This window comes from Scyliorhinus canicula, chromosome 2, assembly GCF_902713615.1.
Source record: "Scyliorhinus canicula chromosome 2, sScyCan1.1, whole genome shotgun sequence".
Classification (NCBI taxonomy): domain Eukaryota; kingdom Metazoa; phylum Chordata; class Chondrichthyes; order Carcharhiniformes; family Scyliorhinidae; genus Scyliorhinus; species Scyliorhinus canicula.
The window spans coordinates 13,308,757-13,328,589 of record NC_052147.1 but is presented as its reverse complement, the minus strand read 5'-3'; the positions used below and the strand labels follow the sequence as shown (position 1 = coordinate 13,328,589).

The 19,833-nt window shown below is 44.5% G+C and overlaps 1 protein-coding gene across 1 annotated transcript in view; it reads left to right on the top strand.

The window, feature by feature from the left end:
• The window catches only part of nrxn3a (neurexin 3a), a 1,956,983-nt gene that overhangs the window by 41,084 nt on the left and 1,896,066 nt on the right, over positions 1 to 19,833 (top strand). Inside the window, exons 3-4 of the mRNA XM_038773738.1 lie at positions 12,142 to 12,159; positions 13,396 to 13,425. Coding sequence (XP_038629666.1) covers positions 12,142 to 12,159; positions 13,396 to 13,425 — 48 coding nt within the window. The remainder of the gene's footprint in view (positions 1 to 12,141; positions 12,160 to 13,395; positions 13,426 to 19,833) is intronic.

Genomic DNA, 19,833 nt, shown 5'->3' with positions numbered 1-19,833 from the left:
CAGGGTTATTCCCTGCGCGCCATTCATCAAGAAGCATCCCGAGAAACGCCGCTGAACCCTGCCATCAGTCATTTTTTGGGTGAATTGCGCCCCACATTCCTGCCTATCTCCAATAGCCTTTGACTCCCTTGTTAACTAAGAATCTATCCACCTCTGCATTAAAAATATTCATTAACCCTGGGCTGGATTCTCCGCCCCGCCGCGTCACATTTCTGCCCCGACCCGCCGGTGTGATTCTCCGTTTTGCCGGCCCCGGTTTCCCATTGTGCGGCAGCCCCACGCCGTCGGGAAACCCCGGGGCGCCGGCAAAATGGAGAATTACACCGGCGGAGAATCCCGCCCCACATCTCTACCGCTGTCTCACAAAGAGAGCTTCAAAGATTGAGGACACTCTGCCCTCTGCGAGAAAAAGATTCTTCTCATCTCCTTCTTAAACAGCAGACCCTGTTTTCCAAGCTATGTTGCCTCATTCTAGTCTTTCCCACGAGGCGAAACAACCTTTCCCACTCTGCAAACTCCTCTTTGGATCTCATGTTTCAATAAGATCACCTCTCATTCTTATCCAACCTTTCCCCATAATATATGACCCCACTGGGGCACCAGTGAATCTATTAAGCTGTCAAGAGGTCCGTCCCTGTTTTAGTTCCACTGACCCAGGGCTGGCGTGGAAGCAGCCTGCGATGTAACAGCAATCCTGCACCGCAGAACCAAGTCTGGCTCCTTATTGGACATTCAGCCTAAGGGCTGCAAGACTTCATAGAAGATCAGGCAGATCTGACAAAACCAGAAGTGTGGACACGTGTGTTGCTTTCCAGTTTCTATTGGTCGAGGGCACAAGCGTTGAATTTGCAGCCGGTCACCCTGATTAGGAGGATAAAAGGTGGATCGCAAATTTAAATGAATATAATATGCCCTTGTCGTGTTCTCATTCCCGCCACCCCCCCCCCCCCCCCCCCCCACATACCTCCTTCCTGACTCATTTACTCAGAGTTGCCAGACTGATTATTTAAAAAGAATATTCTCACCTTCAAAGAGCAATCCATTTAGTCCCATTTACAATGGAGAGTGACAATGGGCAGCACGGTAGCACAGTGGTTAGCACTGTGACTTCGCAGCACCAGGGTCCCAGGTTCGATTCCCCGCTGGGCCGCTGTCTGTGCGGAGTCTGCACGTTCTCCCCGGATGCTCCGGTTTCCTCCCATAGTCCAAAGACGTTAGGTGGATTGGCCATGATAAATTGCCCTTAGTGACCAAAAAGGTTAGGAGGGGTTATTGGGTTAGGGTGGAAGTGAGGGCTTAAGTGGGTCGGTGCAGACTCGATGGGCTAAATGGCCTCCTTCTGCACTGTATGTTCTATGTTATGTTCTAAATGGCAAAAGCTAAACGTCACAATTTTAAGGGGATTGCAAAAGCAGCTGGTGGTATTGGTGCACTCATTATTTGAAGATGGCAGGAGAGAGTAACACAGCACTTCATAAAACAAATAGAGAAAATACTGGAAATATTCAGCAGGTTAGACAGCACTTGTGGAGAGAAGTTATATTTGGCCGATAACCTTGATGATTGACCTGAAGCATTATTAGGCTGGACTTTCACATGAGTTGTGGCTGGCACCAGTTGAGAAACGTCATGGCTCTCTTGGGGGAAGGAAATTCCATGAGGTACGATCTTTGTTTTTTTGGGGGGGGGGAGAGAGAGCAGATGCATGCTGAAGTCCGGCCCGCTAATACTGGAAGCTGTTTGGAGGTGGCTACAGGGGCTGCCAAGTGACGAGGCAGGCTGATTAAAAGTCTTGCTTCAGTGCTCTGGGACTTATTCCCGTTTTTTTGTTGAATATTAGGTCTACTAACCCTCGCACATCCTCTCAACCGCACATCACTTCCAGCCACTCGCCACCCCCCAGCCATGTCAACCAATGCCAACCCATGCCCCCCACCCACTCACCACCAAGGCACTTAAAGCCTCTATGCTAACTCAGTGCATACTCATGACCCCCAATCACCACCGTTTGCCCTTACACCCTCCAAATCACCCTATCTGTACCCACCATACACTGACCGCAGGAGTCATACTGAGATGAAATTAAATACAGTTTCATGTATCTATTACAGACCTCACTCTATTTAAAAAATAACATTTGTCCATTCAATACATTTTAAATTTGCTCCAGTACTTAATCCGTTATTAAGACATCTGTATTCATAAACCCACATCAAAGTCAGCAAATTCGTTAATAACCTCTTGGAGCTGTCAATCAAACTGTGACTTTGAAGTCCCTCATTTTGATTATCAGAGTGTGGACGCAGTCAAGCAATAATAATTCAATGACGAAAGCCCTTCGGGTTATGTCAGCAAACATCTATTGAAACTAATAGAACTATGTTCTTCACACTCAAAAACACAGGCAGGCAGTTTGTTTTGAAAAATTAAAGGGCAGGGGATTTAAAGAGCTTGACAGTTCTACATATTTTACCTGACATTCACAAACATTTATGTCTCTACCGTGAAGTCGTGGCCACACACACCGTGGGTTGACGACATTCTGGAGCGAATATCGGGTCTGTCTGACCTGTACATTGAATTTAAATGACCCAGCTGAGTTCTGGTTTCCCTCGTGCACCTAATGCCCTGCCCTTCCTTTGTCCACCACAAAAATGGTACATGAGAGGTGGGACTTCTGGATCCAGGACCATCTACTATTTTTAAAGATCTCAGGAGTCTCACTCACTCTGCAAAAATCCAGCCCCTTTAACCATCCTGCTCCCCTCTTCACAGCGGCTGCCCGACTTATTATGTGTTCCCAGCATTTTCTGTTCTTATTTCAGATTCCCAGCATCGGTCGTATTTTGCTTTTGTATCAGTAGTTAATAAAGCAAATGGGGAGTGGGGATTTATAAATCAAAGAATCGAGTACAAAAGCCAGGAAGTTATTCTGAACCTCTACAATGCACTTGTTTGACCCCCAACTCAAAGAACAAAGAAAGGTACAGCACAGGAACAGACCCTTCGGCCCTCCAAGCCAGTGCCGACCTTGCTGCCCGTCTGAACTAAAATCTTCTACACTTCCTGGGTCCGTATCCCTTTATTCCCATCCTATTCATGTATTTGTCAAGATGCCCCTTAAATGCCACTATCGTCCCTGCTTCCACCGCCTCCTCCGGCAGCGAGTTCCAGGCACTCGCTACCCTCTGTGTAAAAAAACTTGCCTCGTACATCCCCTCTAAACCTTACCCCTCTCACCTTAAACCTATGCCCCCTAGTAATTGACCCCTCTACCCTGGGGAAAAGCCTCTGACTATCCATAACTCAAACGTTATGGTCAATTCTTGGCACCGCACTTGAGGAAGAATGTCAAGGCGTTGGAGGTGGTACAGACGAGATTTACTAGAATGTTCCAGGGATCAGGGATTTCAGTTACATGACAGACAAGAGTTTTCCGGGAGCAGGAAAGGCGAAGAGGGAAATTTGATAGAGATGTTATTGAATCATGAAGGGTTGAGCTCGAATGAAGAGAAACTGTTTCCAAGAGCTGGAGGGCCACTAACCAGAGAACAGAAATTTCAGGGGATTGGAAAAAGAACCCGAGGTGCCAAGTGAAAATAGCTCTTAACTGAGTGAGTATTTAGGATTTGTAATGCACTGTTTGTCAGAGTGCTGGATGCAGTTTCAGTCATAGCCTTCCAAAGTGAGTTGGAGGAGTACTGGAAGGAGAAAGACACTGCAGGACAAGAGTGGGATGAGCGGGACTAATTGGATTGCTCTGCGTACGAGCGGCCGCAGATTCGATGGGCCAAATGGCCGCCATTTTGCTGTACTATCCTATGGCTTTTCGCTTAGATTCTGGTCAGCATGGAGGTGGCTGATCCCAATTGCATGGCAGCAGGAAAACTACAATTGGTGCTACTGGACCTACTTTCATTTGGTGCCCACCCATTCCTCGATGAGAAGCAACATTGCAAATTGAAGAAATGCCTGTCTCCGACTTGGAGCCGTTTGCAAATACATAAGTCAAGGTATTCCGTACCACCCAGACCAGACAGGAAGCCACCTAACCTGTGGCCCTTAAAGAGATCACGGGTAGATGCTCACGAAAGGTCCACAGTTTTTCTTTAGGCTCCAGGTGAGAGAGTGATGCCTCAGGTCCTTTGGGCACTGTATCTATTTAGAACATAGAACAGTACAGCACAGAACAGGCCCTTTGGCCCTCGATGTTGTGCCGAGCAAATGATCACCCTACTCAAACCCACGTATCCACCCTATACCCGTAACCCAACAATTTTGAATTTTGAATGGGAGGAGGAGCTGTTGAAAACCTCGGTGAATTCATTCCGTGCTGGCAGATGCTTTGCCCTGCATTTTGCCAGATGTATTTGCAGATTACACTGGGGAACATTAGTCCACACTAATCAGTTTTTTTTTGTAGATTTGAAAGGATTTTTGTTTAAGTCAAAGTGACTTAAAACAAATTCAAAACTAATCAGGTCTTCTCTTTTTTAATATCGCAGTCATGGATTTTTTGTGCATTCCTGCACTTCACATCTGGTGCACGCAGTTTGAAATTCATTGAATGTTTACAAGCACCTCAATCAAATGTCATTTGCATTTGAATTGACACCAACAACCTCAATTTAAATATATATATATGTAATATATTAACATAAATTGTTCTGGACATCTTATTTGGCAGTAGTAAAACTCTTGAAGGTTTCCTGATTAAACACTGATTGCATTGCAGTCTTTGATCCTTAAAGGTTAACATCATTGTGTATCAGTCTTGCAGATTGCACTGCTTGTCAACAGCGGCATTTTCTGTTTGCATGGGGAGTTGGGAGAAAATGCCAGTGTGCCTGGGACTAAATAAAATGATCCATAGTTTCACTGTTAATTTCACGATATTTGCTCCTTGAAATGATTTCAGGGCTATCCCCCAGATGCCGGGCTCCGATCAGAATGGCTTCTTGCAAACCACTGTAATGGTTTCACACCACCCACGCCTCTCGTCACTCCCATAATGTCTCTCCTCTTGCCTGCCCACCACATGGACTCTGCTGCGGTGGCATTTCTGCCCTCTGAGTCTTTCATTGCTTTCTTCATTTCCGGGCACGCGACGCTGCTATTTTGAGGGCAGAGGCCGCCTGCTTTTGGAAAGTGAACACCAAAGTTTTCGGAGCGCACCAAAGATTTTTGTAAGGGATGGAACAAAAAATGGTTCCAGCTGGAATCTCATCAGAAAGGTGTCTGCTTGATATGGAAGCAGGGATGAAAAGAAATGTGTTAAGGGTGGGGATATCATAAATAACAGAGAACAAGGTGGAGCATATGAAGGGATATCTGGATAGAAAGGGAGGACTGGGAATACTAAGCATCAAGACTGGGAAAGGTGGAGATAGAAGAGAGCTCAAGGGAAAGAGGGATCAAGAATTTGGTTCTACAGCATTGAAGCCCCCAGCACTATAGAACATAGAACAGTACAGCACAGAACAGGCCCTTCAGCCCTCAATGTTGTGCCGAGCCATGATCACCCTACTCAAACCCACGTATCCACCCTATACCCGTAACCCAACAACCCCCCCCCCCCTTAACCTTACTTTTATTAGGATACTACGGGCAATTTAGCATGGCCAATCCACCTAACCCGCACATCTTTGGACTGTGGGAGGAAACCGGAGCACCCGGAGGAAACCCACGCACACAGGGGGAGGACGTGCAGACTCCACACAGACAGTGACCCAGCCGGGAATCGAACCTGGGACCCTGGAGCTGTGAAGCATTTATGCTAACCACCATGCTACCCTGCTGCACTATGTTGAGTAGCATTAAAGAAAGTCAACAACAACATTTGTTAGGGCATTGCTTCAGCTCCAGCTCGGGTCACTTGACCACAACGGAAGCACTGAATACCAAGGAGGCCAATTAAACTGAGGCAGGTAGGTACCTGAGCTGTTAGGAGATAAAAGGGAAGCTGGGTATGTTTTCGCTGGATAAATGGTGTATCTGGAACTAGGAGGGTGCCAGGAAAATGGAACACTTTCACTGGAGAAAGGTCAGTTCGGGGTAGCCCTTAATCATAACACTGCGGGGTGAGAGATGCACTGATCTTCAGTGCATTGGTTGGTACAACCGCTAACTCAGTAACTCCAGAGCATGGTCCCCAAACTCGGAGACGGGAAGGTGAATACTGTCCTGATCTGGCTGTTTCACACATAGGATGGTGAATATGTGGAACAGACTGGGGCTCATTTTCAGTTTGGCCACAAGGATGGCAAACTGGAAAAAAAAAAAATGTTTTTGAAACTGAAAAAAAGTTAGCAAAACTAACTTCAGTGTTACTCCAGTAAATATCTGGGAAATATTTTGAAAATCAGTGTCAGGTCTACGACATTCTTACTTTTGAACATCTACCTATCAGAGAGATCCATGGAATATAATCACCACAAGACCCATTGAAGAGCACCCCCCAATTTTCACCCCCAATGATTTTGATAAAAAGATTTGCGGAATCATAAAATGCTGGAGCCCAAATGGATGTATTTCACTTCATTGTGCCAATTCTTTGGAAAGAGCACTTAGTCCTACCTCCTGTGCAATTTCCCCTTAGCTCTGCAAGAGCTTTCATTCTAGGTTTAGAACCAATTCCCTTTTGAAAGAGATGATTGAGTTTGCTTCCACCACTCTTTCAGGTCGCGCATTCGAGATCGCAATAAGTCGCTGTGTCAAAGAAAAAGATACATTTTCTACTTCCCCTCCCATGTTTAAAAAAAAAATCTTATCTATCTGAGCTTATTATCTCAGTTATTTTATATCCATGCCCTCTGATTAGTTAGTGATCTTCTTGCCAATGGAAATCACTTTTCCCTATTGACCTCTCGTATGTGCAGACACCTCCTGTTAAATCTCCTCTTGATGTTCTTTGCTCGAAGGAGTACCAACCCAAGCACTCTGATCTCTCCAACGAACCGAAGTCCTTCACTCCTGGAAGCATTCCACTAAATTTGATCCACACCTTCTCCAAAGTCCGGAATCTTTCCTGAATTTCCAGAATTTATTTTTATTCATTCAGAGGGCGTTGGCATTGCTGGTGAGGCTAGCATTTCCTGCTCATCCCGAATTGTCCTTGAGCAGGCGACGGTGAGCTGCCTTCTTGAACCCTGCAGTCCATGCGGTGTAGGTGCACCCACAGTGCTGCTAGGAAAGGAGTTCCGGGAATTTGACCCCACCGACTTTGAAGGAACAGACGATATAGTTCCAAGTCAGGGTGACGTGTGGTTGGAGGGAAGTTTACAGGTGGTGATGTCCCCATGCATCTGCTGGCCTTGTCCTTCAGGTACTTTGAGGTTGTGGGTTTGGAAGGTGCTGTCGAAGGAGCCTTGGTGAGTTGCTGCGGTGCATCTTGTAGACGGTACACACTGCTGCTACTGTGTGTCAGTGGTGGAGGGACTGAACGTTTAAGGTGGTAGATAGGGTGGCAATCCAGATTGCTTTGTCCTGGATGGCATTGAAACTTCACTAATCCAAACAAATGGAGAGTAATCCATTATGCCCCTTCCTTGTGACTGATAAATGAAGGACTGGCTTTGGGGGTTCACGGGGTGAGTCAAGTGCTGCAGAATTTCCAGCCTCTGACTTGCCCCTGTAGCCACAGTATTTTTATGGCTGGTCCAGCTCAGTTTCTGGTCCATAGCAGCCCCCAGGACGTTGTTGCAGCGATGGTAATGTCATTGACTGTCCAGGGGAGATGGCTATACTCTCCCCTGTGGGAGATGGTCACTGCCATGCAGTCATGGGGTGTGAATGTTACTTGTCACTTTTCAGCCAGGCCGTTGTTTGGTATGTAAGTTTTCCTGTATTCATCCTGCACTCTTCGTTGAATAGGATTAACCCCCTGGCTTGCTTGTGGAGTGGGGAGATGTGCCGGGCCATGAGGTTACAAATTGTGATTGAATACAATCCTGCTGCTGTTGATGGCCCACAGCACCTCATCAAAGCCCAGTTTTGAGTTGCTAGATCTATTCAAAATCTATCCCATTTCACATGGCGGTAGTGCCACATTATGCACTGGAGAGTACCTGCGTGCAAAGATGGGACTTTGTTTCTTCAGGGACTGTGTGGTGGTTACTGCTTCCGATACTGTCATGAACATATGTACTTGCAATTGGTGAAGACAAGGTTTTCCCCTCTTGTTGGTTCCCTTACCACCTGCTGCAGACCCAATAAGCAGCCCATGTCCTTTAGAACATGGCCAAGTCAGTCAATAGTGGTGCCACCAAGCCACCCTTGGTGATGGACATTGAAGTCCCTCACCCAGAGCACGTTCTATGCTCTAGCCACCGTCAGTGAATCCTCCAAGTGGTGTTTGGCATGGAGGAGCTCTGATTCATCAGCTGAGGGGTGATGGGTCAACAGGTGTTAATCAGTAGGAGGTTTCCTTGCCCATATGTGCCCTGATGCTATGGGGGCTCATGGGATTTGGAGTCAGATGTTGAGGACTCCCAGGGCAAATCCCTCTCAACTGTGTACCACTGTTATGGTGGTGTCTGGGACATTGTCTGTGAGGTATCATTCTGAGAGTATGACTATGTCAGGCGGTTGCTTGACCAGCCTTCTGGACAGCTCTCATAACTTTGACACAAGCTCCTAAATATTAGAAAGGGCTGCGTTGTTGTTTCCAGTGCTTAGGTCGATGCTGGGTGCTCTGGCAGGTTTCGTTCCTAGTTTGATTTTTCCATTGTGTTTTAATACAACTGTGTGGCTTGCTAGAGTTAATTAAGAATCAACCACATTGTTGTAGGCCAGACCGGGTAAGGACGGCAGATTACCTTCCCTAAAGGACATTAGTAAACCAGATGGTTTTTTTTAACGTCAAGCGATAACGTTTTTCAGGATCACCATTACTGAGACCAGCTTTTCATTTCAGATTTTGTAATTGAATCGAAATTCCACCAGCCCCCATGGTGGGATTTGAACCCGTGCCACGAGAACATTAGCCTGGCCTTCCGGGTTACTAGTGCAGTGACATTGCCACCGTGCCGTCGCCTCCCCATATGTTGAACGCAATACTCCAGCGGAGTCCTTAGCCAGTGATTTTAAAGGTTTACCATGACTCCCTTGCTTCTGTACTCCCGTGCCTCTGTATATCCAAGGATCCCTTTAACATTTTCAGCAGATTACCCTGCTGCCACCTTCACAGAGTTGGGCCGGTGAAAGCTGAACTGCTTCTATGATGGGCACACAATTAGCTCCATCAAGTGGTCCATTTGTTAAATTTGAAAATGACCCCTTTGCGTAAAATCTCAGCAAATTCGATCGTGGGTTGTTCATTTTGCTTTGACAAAAGAAGCCACGGAGTGGCCCAAGATTTGGAATGTACTTTCCAGCGAGCCTGTCGGGGGGCCACGAGTCGGAAATCGGGCACGGCACGAGCATCGTTTTCCAATTAATTGAATAATCTCTCATCACCGGTTCCCCGCTGCTTCTCACTGCTCCCTGTAGCATGGCTAGGTGTAAAATGGAAATGGAACTACATTCTCACCTTTCAACACCTGCCTTGGAAACTCGACAAGGATTGACAAAGCAGCTGCCTTGAGGGTGAATATATTCCATGGACTTGTTTGGGTAGATGGATGGTCAAAAATAAGAACACTAGGCTTGATCTAAAGCACTATTCTAATTTTCAGGATGTTATTCAGAATGTCCAATTTACTTGAATGTTCAGATAGGAAATGCTAACTTTTTTGAAAATTACCTTTTTTTTAAACAAACCTTTTAATTATACATGAGTGTTTATATTTAAATACCTGCTTCCTATTCACCATTTATTCCCCCCCCCCCCCCCCCCCCTCTGATTACATCTATTATCATTATTTTACTTTATACCCCCAAGTGTTTGATTATTCCCAAATTCCTTCCAGTGGTTACATCGAAGTTAAGGAGCATGGGATGAGGTAATCCTGCAAAATAAAAGGTGTACCCCAAAAATTGACACATTCCACAAGAGGTGCAATTTAATTTGTATAATAGTTGGATTTGTTTTCCTTCAGTTTAAAAAAAATTGAACTTCGTTTTACATTTCTTAGAAATTTAGGTGCCAATTTGCTCAAAGTAACCTAACGATTGGACTATTTGCTTGACATCGCTGCTTGCATTATGGGTTGAACCTATTTTTGGGCGTAAATTGGGCGCAGCCAATTTCTGGGCACAAGGTCCCGCCCAGCCAGATTGTTCTCCTCTGTCTTGATGTACTCTTGCAGGGGCCCCTGAAAGCTGGCTTGACCCAATGTACATATAGAGGTGAAGGGTGGCCTGTTTCAAAATCCTCCAGCAAGATTCGTCGCAAGCTAGGTCGAGCAGCTGCCAGGCGGGTTTCCCAGTTCATAAGAACTAGGAGCAGGAGTAGGCCATCTGGCCCCTCGAGCCTGCTCCGCCATTCAACAAGATCATGGCTGATCTTTTGTGGACTCAGCTCCACTTTCCGGCCTGAACACCATAACCCTTAATCCCTTTATTCTTCAAAAAACTATCTATCTTTATCTTAAAAACATTAAATGAAGGAGCCTTAACTGCTTCACGGGGCAAGAAATTCCATTGATTCACAACCCTTTGGGTGAAGAAGTTCCTCCTAAACTTCCGGGTGCTCCGGTTTCCTCCCACAGTCCAAAGATGTGCAGGTTAGGTGAAATGACCATGATAAATTGCCCTGAATGTCCAAAATTGCCCTTAGTGTTGGGTGGGGTTACTGGGTTATGGGGATAGGGTGGAGGTGTTGACCTTGGGTGGGGTGCTCTTTCCAAGAGCCGGTGCAGACTCGATGGGCCGAATGGCCTCCTTCTGCACTGTAAATTCTATGATAATCTATAATTAATCTAGGACAAAGGTTCGGCACAACATCGTGGGCCGAAGGGCCTGTTCTGGTCTGTATTTTCTATGTTCTAAACTCAGTACTAAATCTACTTCCCCTTATTTTAAGGCTATGCCCTCTAGTTCTGCTTTCCCTCGCCAGTGGAAACAAGAAGTTCCACAGCAGCCTGACCAAGTGACCCTTAAAGGGGCAGCTGGAGGTCAGAATCAATTCATTCATCTTCTTGTACATCACTGTGCACATGCTGCTGACACGACCACCTTGTTCAGTCCATTATCGGGCAATATCCAGTCAATTTCTCTGCCTCCAACCCCCCCCCCCCCCAAAACCCCGTTGCTCTCAGCCAACATTACTTCTTCACTATTGCGAATTCCCGTCCTCACTTTCCAAACAACATTTTCATTGAAACTTCTTAACCCTTGCGTGGTTTGCCAACTCATTTGGTTAAATGTTCCTAACTGCATCGAGGGGAAACAGAAAAAGAGGGGAAAAAATGCAAACAGGATGATGCGTTAAAATATCAAAACGCTTTGAGCGGCTGAATTACTGGTTTCTGGTCCTAGCTGTTACTTCTAAACCGAGTCGCAAATTTTCTCCGTTTGACCTTTAAGATGTTACAAGTGTCATAACACAGGAAAGTTGTGCATTAAAATGGAGGGATTATTTTTAGCAGTTCAATTTCTGCTGCATAAGCCAGGAAAAAAGGAGCATTTTAAGGAATAAGAAAAGTTTCTGAACGATCAATGAGAGCCAGCTGTTTTCTCGAGGGATGTGTTGAGGAAAGAATTGATTTATTTTTTTCAACATGACAAAACCATTTTAAAGTGCCAATTTTACCGTGTCTGCAATGAAGGTGACCCAGCAAGCTGCTAACTGTTCGTCTGGTCGTTTGGTACTGTCTGTTCTACAAATGGTAGTAAATTTTTTGAAAATCCTTTTCCAGAGGAGCATGTTTGACATGCAAAAAATTTACGGGAGAATCCTTTTGTAGGGGGAGAAAGAAACTTCAGTCAGTACGGTGCGTGAAGAATATTTAAAAATATTCTTAACAGCTGCATAGCTTCCTTGATGTAAATCAAAATGATCTGATTCCAACTGCCAGGACAGATGATGAAATGCGAGGTTTTATCTTTTTGTTATATTCACACATGCACAGTGCTTAATCACTTGCATGTTTATGAGCATGGTACATTTGTTCTTGTGCATGAAGCAGTTCCATGCAAAGACAATTGCATTCAGTGTGTCTAACATCTCATTCTTTCCTTCTTTGAAATTTCTGCTCTCAGAAGTCAACCGCGTGCCAGGTGAGTTCCCCCTCCACCTGGTGAACTTAATTTAACCGATCACTATCTTGCTGGGTGTAGTTCATCTTGCGGTTTACCAACAATGAAAACACTGAAATTGAGAAAAAATACATAATACACAGTACCAATTGGTTTATGCACCTGAGTTTATTTGATAAAGTAAAATTTGCCCATGCGTGGAACTTGGTTGCTTATGTTACAGTGGAGTAGAGGTCTAAAGAAATGACAGATCTCAGATGTAGAGAATAATTAAATAGGAAATAGGAAATTAGCTAGATGGAGAAGCACTAAGCCTCAATCGAGTATCAGGAGAGAAAATCATTCACGTACTACTTAACTTGAAGTTCACAAAAATACTTTAACACGGCTATCAACCTTACTATTTTTGCATTGGCTGATAATCTATTTTGGAGGCTGTGCTTAGTAAATAACCTATATTTTTAGAAAAATAACTTTACCTGACTTATCTCATTCACTTATTTGTCCTCCCACCCATCTCTCCTACACCACATCAATAATAATAGATTCTGTGTCGTTCTATCCATATTACTGTAAATAAATTACCCTCATTCAGAAATTGCTTACCATTCCACTGTAATTCCACTGGCCTTTATGACCATGGGAATTTCCGCGTGCCTCACTTTTTATTGATAAAGGGACAAAGAATGGGCATGTCACCAGCTTAAAATAAAATGCCTTCACTCTAGATCAGTTGACTATTTAATTCCCAACAGCAAAAGCAATTCTCCGACACCCTCTCATTGCTGAGCCCATAACGTGCCTCGTAATAAATAGTGATTAATTGCCTTTGGAAGAAGACTAAGTGCTTAAAAGTAAAAAGTAAACATCATTTGCTGGTAGGGAAAATATTAGCATCAGAAGTGGGAATTGTGTGCAGCTTTTACTGTATAATGCGGAGGAAAACATACATTTTCATAGGCGAAAGGTGACTCCTTTGATTCTCCTGACATCAATTTACCGTGGATTTCAGTGTATGAGTCGACCTCGGAAGCTTCGCAAAATACTTCCAAAAAACAGGATTGACTGATACACCGAGGTCCACGGTGCTCTTTATTCAACTCTTTTGTGAGCCACGCTTTTTTGCTCTCGGTGAAAAGCGTTTGCGGTGTGATTGATGCCATACTTAGCTGTAAAGTATGTGACATCACAATACCGAATGGTATTGTATGAAACTCTCTGTTTACCTTCCTTGACTGTATTTCTTCCTCTTCAAAGGTTTCTCGCATCTGACGATGGGCGAGCAAGGTATGCTACTCTTTTCTCTCTATCTCCTTCCAATAACTTGCTTTTTTTTTTGTGTTCTCTCTCTCTCTGCCAGTTTATTGAACAGCAATGCAAGCAGTTGAATTGCTGCTTCCTGTGTATAAGCCATTCTTGGGGCTTTTCACCAATGCAACCATTGCGACGGTTGTGTTAAATACTGAGTGGATCATTCAGGTGGTTCTATTGAAGAGCAACTGCAGTCATGGGAGTGAATGGCTGACATACGGAATGCTATTTACTATGATGCTATTTACACTTGCTGTGACTACAAAGAATCATTATCTGTACATACACAGATGTATTTTTCAGTATTCCCAGTGCATGACCCGAAGGAAAATCCAATAGTGACTGAAGAATCTGGGCCATCAATGGGTGGGGTGGGCATGGGGAGTACCATGGGTATCGGTGAGCATTGATGGCCAGAGTTGCATTACCGGGTCTAAAGATTCTTTGCATTTTGGATTTGCCATTGCACGGGTGTGTATATTTTGTGTTACAGTGTGTTTTATGTGCGAGTTTGCATAGTCTTAAACTGATGTTGTGTATTACTGCAGGATTCTGCAATAATTCACAGTGTTTAAGTTATTTTTTCTGTTATGTTTATGGTGTGTGGCGTGTTCAAGTGTTCCTAATCTGTTATCCTTCCCCTTCTTCATTCCCCTCAATGATGGAATTCATGCTTACTTGGATGCAATCTTCATTTCTGTAGGTAGAAGTAAAGGTAGAGTTGTGTTTTTAATTTCACTTCCTGTCAAATAAAATGTCTTCCTTTAATTTAATTTACTTTTTGGTGAAAGATTGTTGATCTGTTATTGTGGCATCACGGGTGAGCTGAAAACCCCATTTTGTGTTGGCCTTGATAATTATGACTTCAGTACACTCACCTTTGCACACATGACCTTCCCCTCTTCTGTGTGTTAATTTAGCGCGATGAGTAACAGAATGCACGTGACAAATCCCTTGGCGAAGCTGTGCTCTGATAGTAACATGGGTTTTATTATAAACTGCAGTGAAAGATGTTAATGGTCTAAATTTTCCCCCAAGTCTCGTTGCTTATCTTGATCAGCATTGAAAATGCTTTTTTGCGTTAAGGTTCAATCATTTGTTTGACTGTTTTTGATCAACCAAAATGAGGGCAGGCTCTGCATTATTGACACGCGGAATTATATTCTTTAACACTGCATTGCCTACAAGGTATGTTATGAATAAAAGACCGACTGTAAGTGCAAAGAAAAGAAATGTGGGTGGAAGGAATTATTTTAGACGGTTTCTCGGTTTCAAAACCATTCCGTGGTAATTAAATAGTGTTAGAAGTCAATTGAGTCTATCAATTCAGCATTCCGTGCACAGCAATGAAAATAAACTCATTCTTTAAAATCAAGCGATTCATACTTCCTTGCGTTTTAACTGTATAAATCTAACCCTTCAGATAAATTGGGTGAAAATGTACTCACCTGTCACACAGAAGAGCTGAATGTTGCATTCCACGTTTTTATTTTCATGCTGCCATCATGTTATATAAATGTGAATTAATTTGACAGAGAGTGACTTCAACCAACTATAAATAGATTCGAAAAAGAAGTGTGGCAACTGTGCCGTTTTATTTTCAGTCTGGTTTCAGGAATAGGTTGACAGCTTTTTGATAAATGATTTCATCATTTGCACTTTCCGTTTGCTGTCTAATTAGGTTTTTCAACATTATGTTGCTCTGTGTGTTTTTTGTTAGTATAAAAAGGAAAGATGCATGTGTTCACTGTGGGTGATGTGTCAACTTGCTCGTTAGCGCTTTCACAAATCTTTGATAAGGTTGCCGTGGCATAACAGATGTTGGTTGAGATTCTGTCAGTCCAAAATTAAGAGCTGTTTTGGCCACTGATAAATACTCCAGTAAATAAAGGTTAATATACTCCATTGAGCTCCAACTCGCTAGGTGGGGGGTGCGGAGCAGGGCATGGGATAAAATTCAGTGGGATGAAGATTTGAGCAAATTTATAGCTGATTTCAATCCATTATAACCCGCAGTATGACCCGGCTGAAGTTGAATTTCACCTCCACGAGCTTCCTAAGTCCATATAACTTGAAGTTAAATTGAAGGGATACTGGTATTCGTATGAAATTCCATTGCTTTCTGGTTCAATAGAGTTTGTAGTCCTTTTGATTTAAAAAGAGAACTATTCATGCTAAAGCAGGTAAGGAATTTCATAGGTAAATGCGAGTCAATTCCATAAAATTATTCTGTGGTGTAATTTCAAAGCAATTGAGACATTCGTAGAAACAAGTGTGTAATTTTGCTCATTCTAAAGTTAATGATAAAATTGCTCTTTTATGTAAAGTGTACCCGTGGCTCTTTGTGTTCAGTTGGTGCAACAGTCCAGCTCTGTGGAGAATAATTAATGCCTGTGTATTTCTTTTAAACAAAACTCTTTTGAGGTATTCAGATCATGTCATAAATCAGAAATGGAACTCGGTTAACAACAGCCTTCGGAGCCATCAACTAAGTTTACAGTCTTGAAATATTGCTGATAAAAGAGATGCCAAAAAGCTTTTTGTCTTGCGCTCATCAGAATAGCTTTCAAGAAAATACCAACTGTAACAGGGGGAACAGCAATTTGTACTGCACAAGAAGAGAGTACGGATTGGTTGGACTCTGATTGGCGGACGTGTTGCCATTGAACAGTGCAGCATGGAACAGTTAACTGCCCAGCTTTGTTCAAAGTCAAACCGGGCAGTCCGACTCGGCAATGCCCCTGGAGGATAAACCAGGGAATACTTGTCCCCCAAGCTTTTGTTTAGCTGGAGAAAGTGCAATATGTGGACATATTTCTTCTGTGTGTGAATATATGTGGCCACAGCGAGCGTAACTGACAATCTTAAATTGGATTTCAGGTCATTTGTCCAAATTGAAATACCACCTGCGCGTCTGCTCACTTCTGAAAAATATATATAGGGAGGGGTACATATAGGCTGGGAAATCCTAGATTTGTGGAAGATATTTAGCTTTGTTGGTGGTTGGAAGCGGGGCTGAGCACATGATGAAGCAGTGGGAATTGTGCAAGGAAATAATTTCCTTTATATCCAATGCAACATAAAATAAATTTTGGGGGAAGAAATGCGATGAATTCCAAGATTATATTGGATCCTTGTTGCATTTGGTCTCCAAGCACTTAACACTTTGTTAAGCACTTTACTTTGTTCCGTGTAGAACAGCAATATGTAAATATGCTTAGATTTATGAACACACTTGCCTGTGAGCTTTTCTGCAAATGTTTTGCATTGGCCAGTGTCTTAGACTGCGAGAGACTATACTTCTGCTGACAAGGCATTATTACACGGCAACATTTGCATTTTCCCGGCACCCATTTAAAATTTATATTTTTTGATCTTTAATTATTGAGTGCATGTTTCTTGTCATTCTTGTTAGTAATCTTTTAGTCAGGGCAGCACGGTGGCGCAGTGGTTAGCACTGCTGCCTCACAGTGACTAGCACTACAGTGGCTAGCACTGCTGCCTCACGGCGCCGAGGTCCCAGGTTCGATCTTGGCTCTGGGTCACTGTCCGTGTGGAGTTTTCACATTCTCCCCGTGTCTGCGTGGGTTTCGCCCCCACAACCTAAAAGATGTGCAGGCTAGGTGGATTGGCCTTGCTAAATTACCCCTTAATTGGAAAAAATTAATTGGGTTCTCTAAATTTATTTTAAAAAAAGTTATCTTTTAGTCCTTGTCAGGCGATTACCTTTGAAAGTCACATTTTATTTTTGGCTGTTTGAAATCAGTGCCACAAATGAAATTGGGGCTGCATTTAGATTTCTAAATAGATCACCATCTCCTGTACAAGCATATCCGAAACTAACTTGCCAATGCTTGAGTTATATTTTCTCTTTTGTTGAACATTTCACTTCAATATTAACATCCCAGTTCATATGGTTTACTCTGTACTAAGCATTGGCTCAGATTTCCGTCTATCCCCTGTGACCCCTCATGCATGCGATGCCAAGATCTGCCCTTCCATCCATCCCCTGCGGCCTGCCATGCCCTTCATTCCAGACTATGGCACTTGGGTGCCCATTGACCCACGTGCACTGTCGAGAACAAAGAACCATGTAGTGACAGTAGGCTATGTTTATTTAAAGAAGTTTCAAAAAACAATCAATTCATAAATTTCTCCTATGTTGAAACAAATGGCCGGAATGCCGCCAGCCGTTGCGATTCGCTTTTCCCGCTGGCAGTGCACTCCTGCCCGTGGATTTTCCGATGACGCGGGGCGGCTTCAATGGGACAAGGCGCGGGAGTACAGAATCCCGTCGCCAGCGAATGGCGCATCGCCAAGAAACACGCGACTGAGTAATTGAAGAATTTAGCCCAATGACATTCCACTATAAGCTTTTAAGAGTGTTAGTCATCCAGACCCTTTAAAGTATCAACAATAAAAACCACTAACCCTTGAAACCACTTAATGTTGTGCAAACAGACAATGTGAAATTGACAGCAGTGATCAGAGAGCCTGAGCCAACTATCAAACAATGTTTTCTCTGGGGCACAGATGTTTCAACAAGAGTAATCGTTGTCTGGATTCTCAACCAAGCGTACATAATGAGGCTTGTCTGAAGGTTTGTACGTCATTAAGCTTGTTGAAACAGCCTTCAAGGGCACTCTCAAATATCAGAACGCCTGGGATTGAGATCGGGAATCCTGGAATTGGGACCTCCAGCTTCCGAGTTATCCTGACTCAGAGAAAATCCAAACCATTAACTCTGTTTCTGTTAACTCTGTCCACCCCTTGTGATTAAGTCTCACAGCAGCCTTGGTGTCACATCTGATCCTGGGATGAGCTTCCGACTTCATATTCATACATCCTCAGCAACAACGCCTATTTTCTCCTCCTTAACATCAGCTGACTTTGTCCCTGTCATAGCCTATCTGATGCTGAAACCCTCATTCATGCCTTTGATACCTATGGACTCGACTATTCCAACGCACTCCTGGGGCGGGATTCTCCGACCCCCTCCCCCGTCGGGTCAGAGAATCCTGGGGGGTGGCGTGAATCCCACCCCAGCAATCCGACGCCGGCTGCTGTTTTCTCTGGCGCCGGTTTTAGGGCGGGGATCATGCTGCGCCGGTCGGGGCCATTGGCAGCAATTCTCTGGGCCCCGATGGACTGAGCATCGGCTCCTGGCCAGTCATGTCACCGTGAAATGGACATGGTCCATCACGGTGACACCTGGCTTGTAGGCCGGATACTGTTCTCGGGGGGCGGCCCCCACGGTGGCCTGGCCCGCGATCAGTGCCCACCGATCTGCGGGCGGGCCTGTATTGTGGGGGCACTCCTTCCTTCCGCGCTGGCCTCTGTAGGGCTCCGCCATGGCCGGCGTGGAGAAGAACCCCCCCCCAGCGAATGTGTGGAACCATGCCAGCGGTTCTGTGCATGCGCCGTCCCTTCAGCACCGGTTGGCGCGGCCCCAACCCCTCCGGCGCCGGCCTAGCCCCCGGAAATGCGGAGGATTCCGCAACTTCCGGTTACCCCGACGCCGGAGCGGTTCTTTGCGCCGGCGTCGGGCCGTCCCGCCAATTGCAAGAGAATCCCGCCCTGATTGGATTCCCATGTTCTTCATTCCGTAGACTTGAGGCCATGCAAGACCTTTCTGTCTTTTGCCTTACCCTGCAGCACGTTCCCTTTCCCTTAATTCCTGTGCTCACCGACATACATTGGCTCCTCGTCAAGCAATGTCTGAATTTAAATATTATTGCCTTTGTCCTTCCAATATCTTGACCCTCCTTATCTCTAGAATCTCCTCCAGCCCCACAGACCTCTGGGTTATGTGCACTCCCCTAATTCCAGCATCTGAACTGACACCTCCGTATGTGGCTCAGTGTAACACTTTGTTGGACAATGTTCCTGTGAAACACCTTGTAACATCTTATTGGGCCGAATTCTCCAGCCTCCCAGCCGTGTGTTTCTCGGAGACGGGAAGCGGCACCCCGTTCACCGGCGGAGGGAATCTCTGCTCCCGGGGCCACACCAGGAAACCTATGGGGTGGGCTGGTGGTGGGAGGGATCAGAGAATCCCGCCGACAGCGAATGGGCAGAATTGTTCCGCCCATTGTGTTAAAGGCACTACGTAGATATAAGTTGTTGTTTCTCTGACAAGAGATGCTGCCTAACTGGGTATTTTTTTATATATAGCATTTTCTGTTTGTATTTGTTTCCGTTTCACTTCTGTATTTGTGATTGTGGGAATTCTGATAACCACAGAAAATCCATAGAAGTTGAGTGACAATTTTGTTTCAACCAGCTGATATAAAAGCAAATATATATATATTTTGGGGACTGGATGATTGATTATAGGGCACGTTCAATTCTATACCAGCTATCCCAATATGTGCTATTTACGTC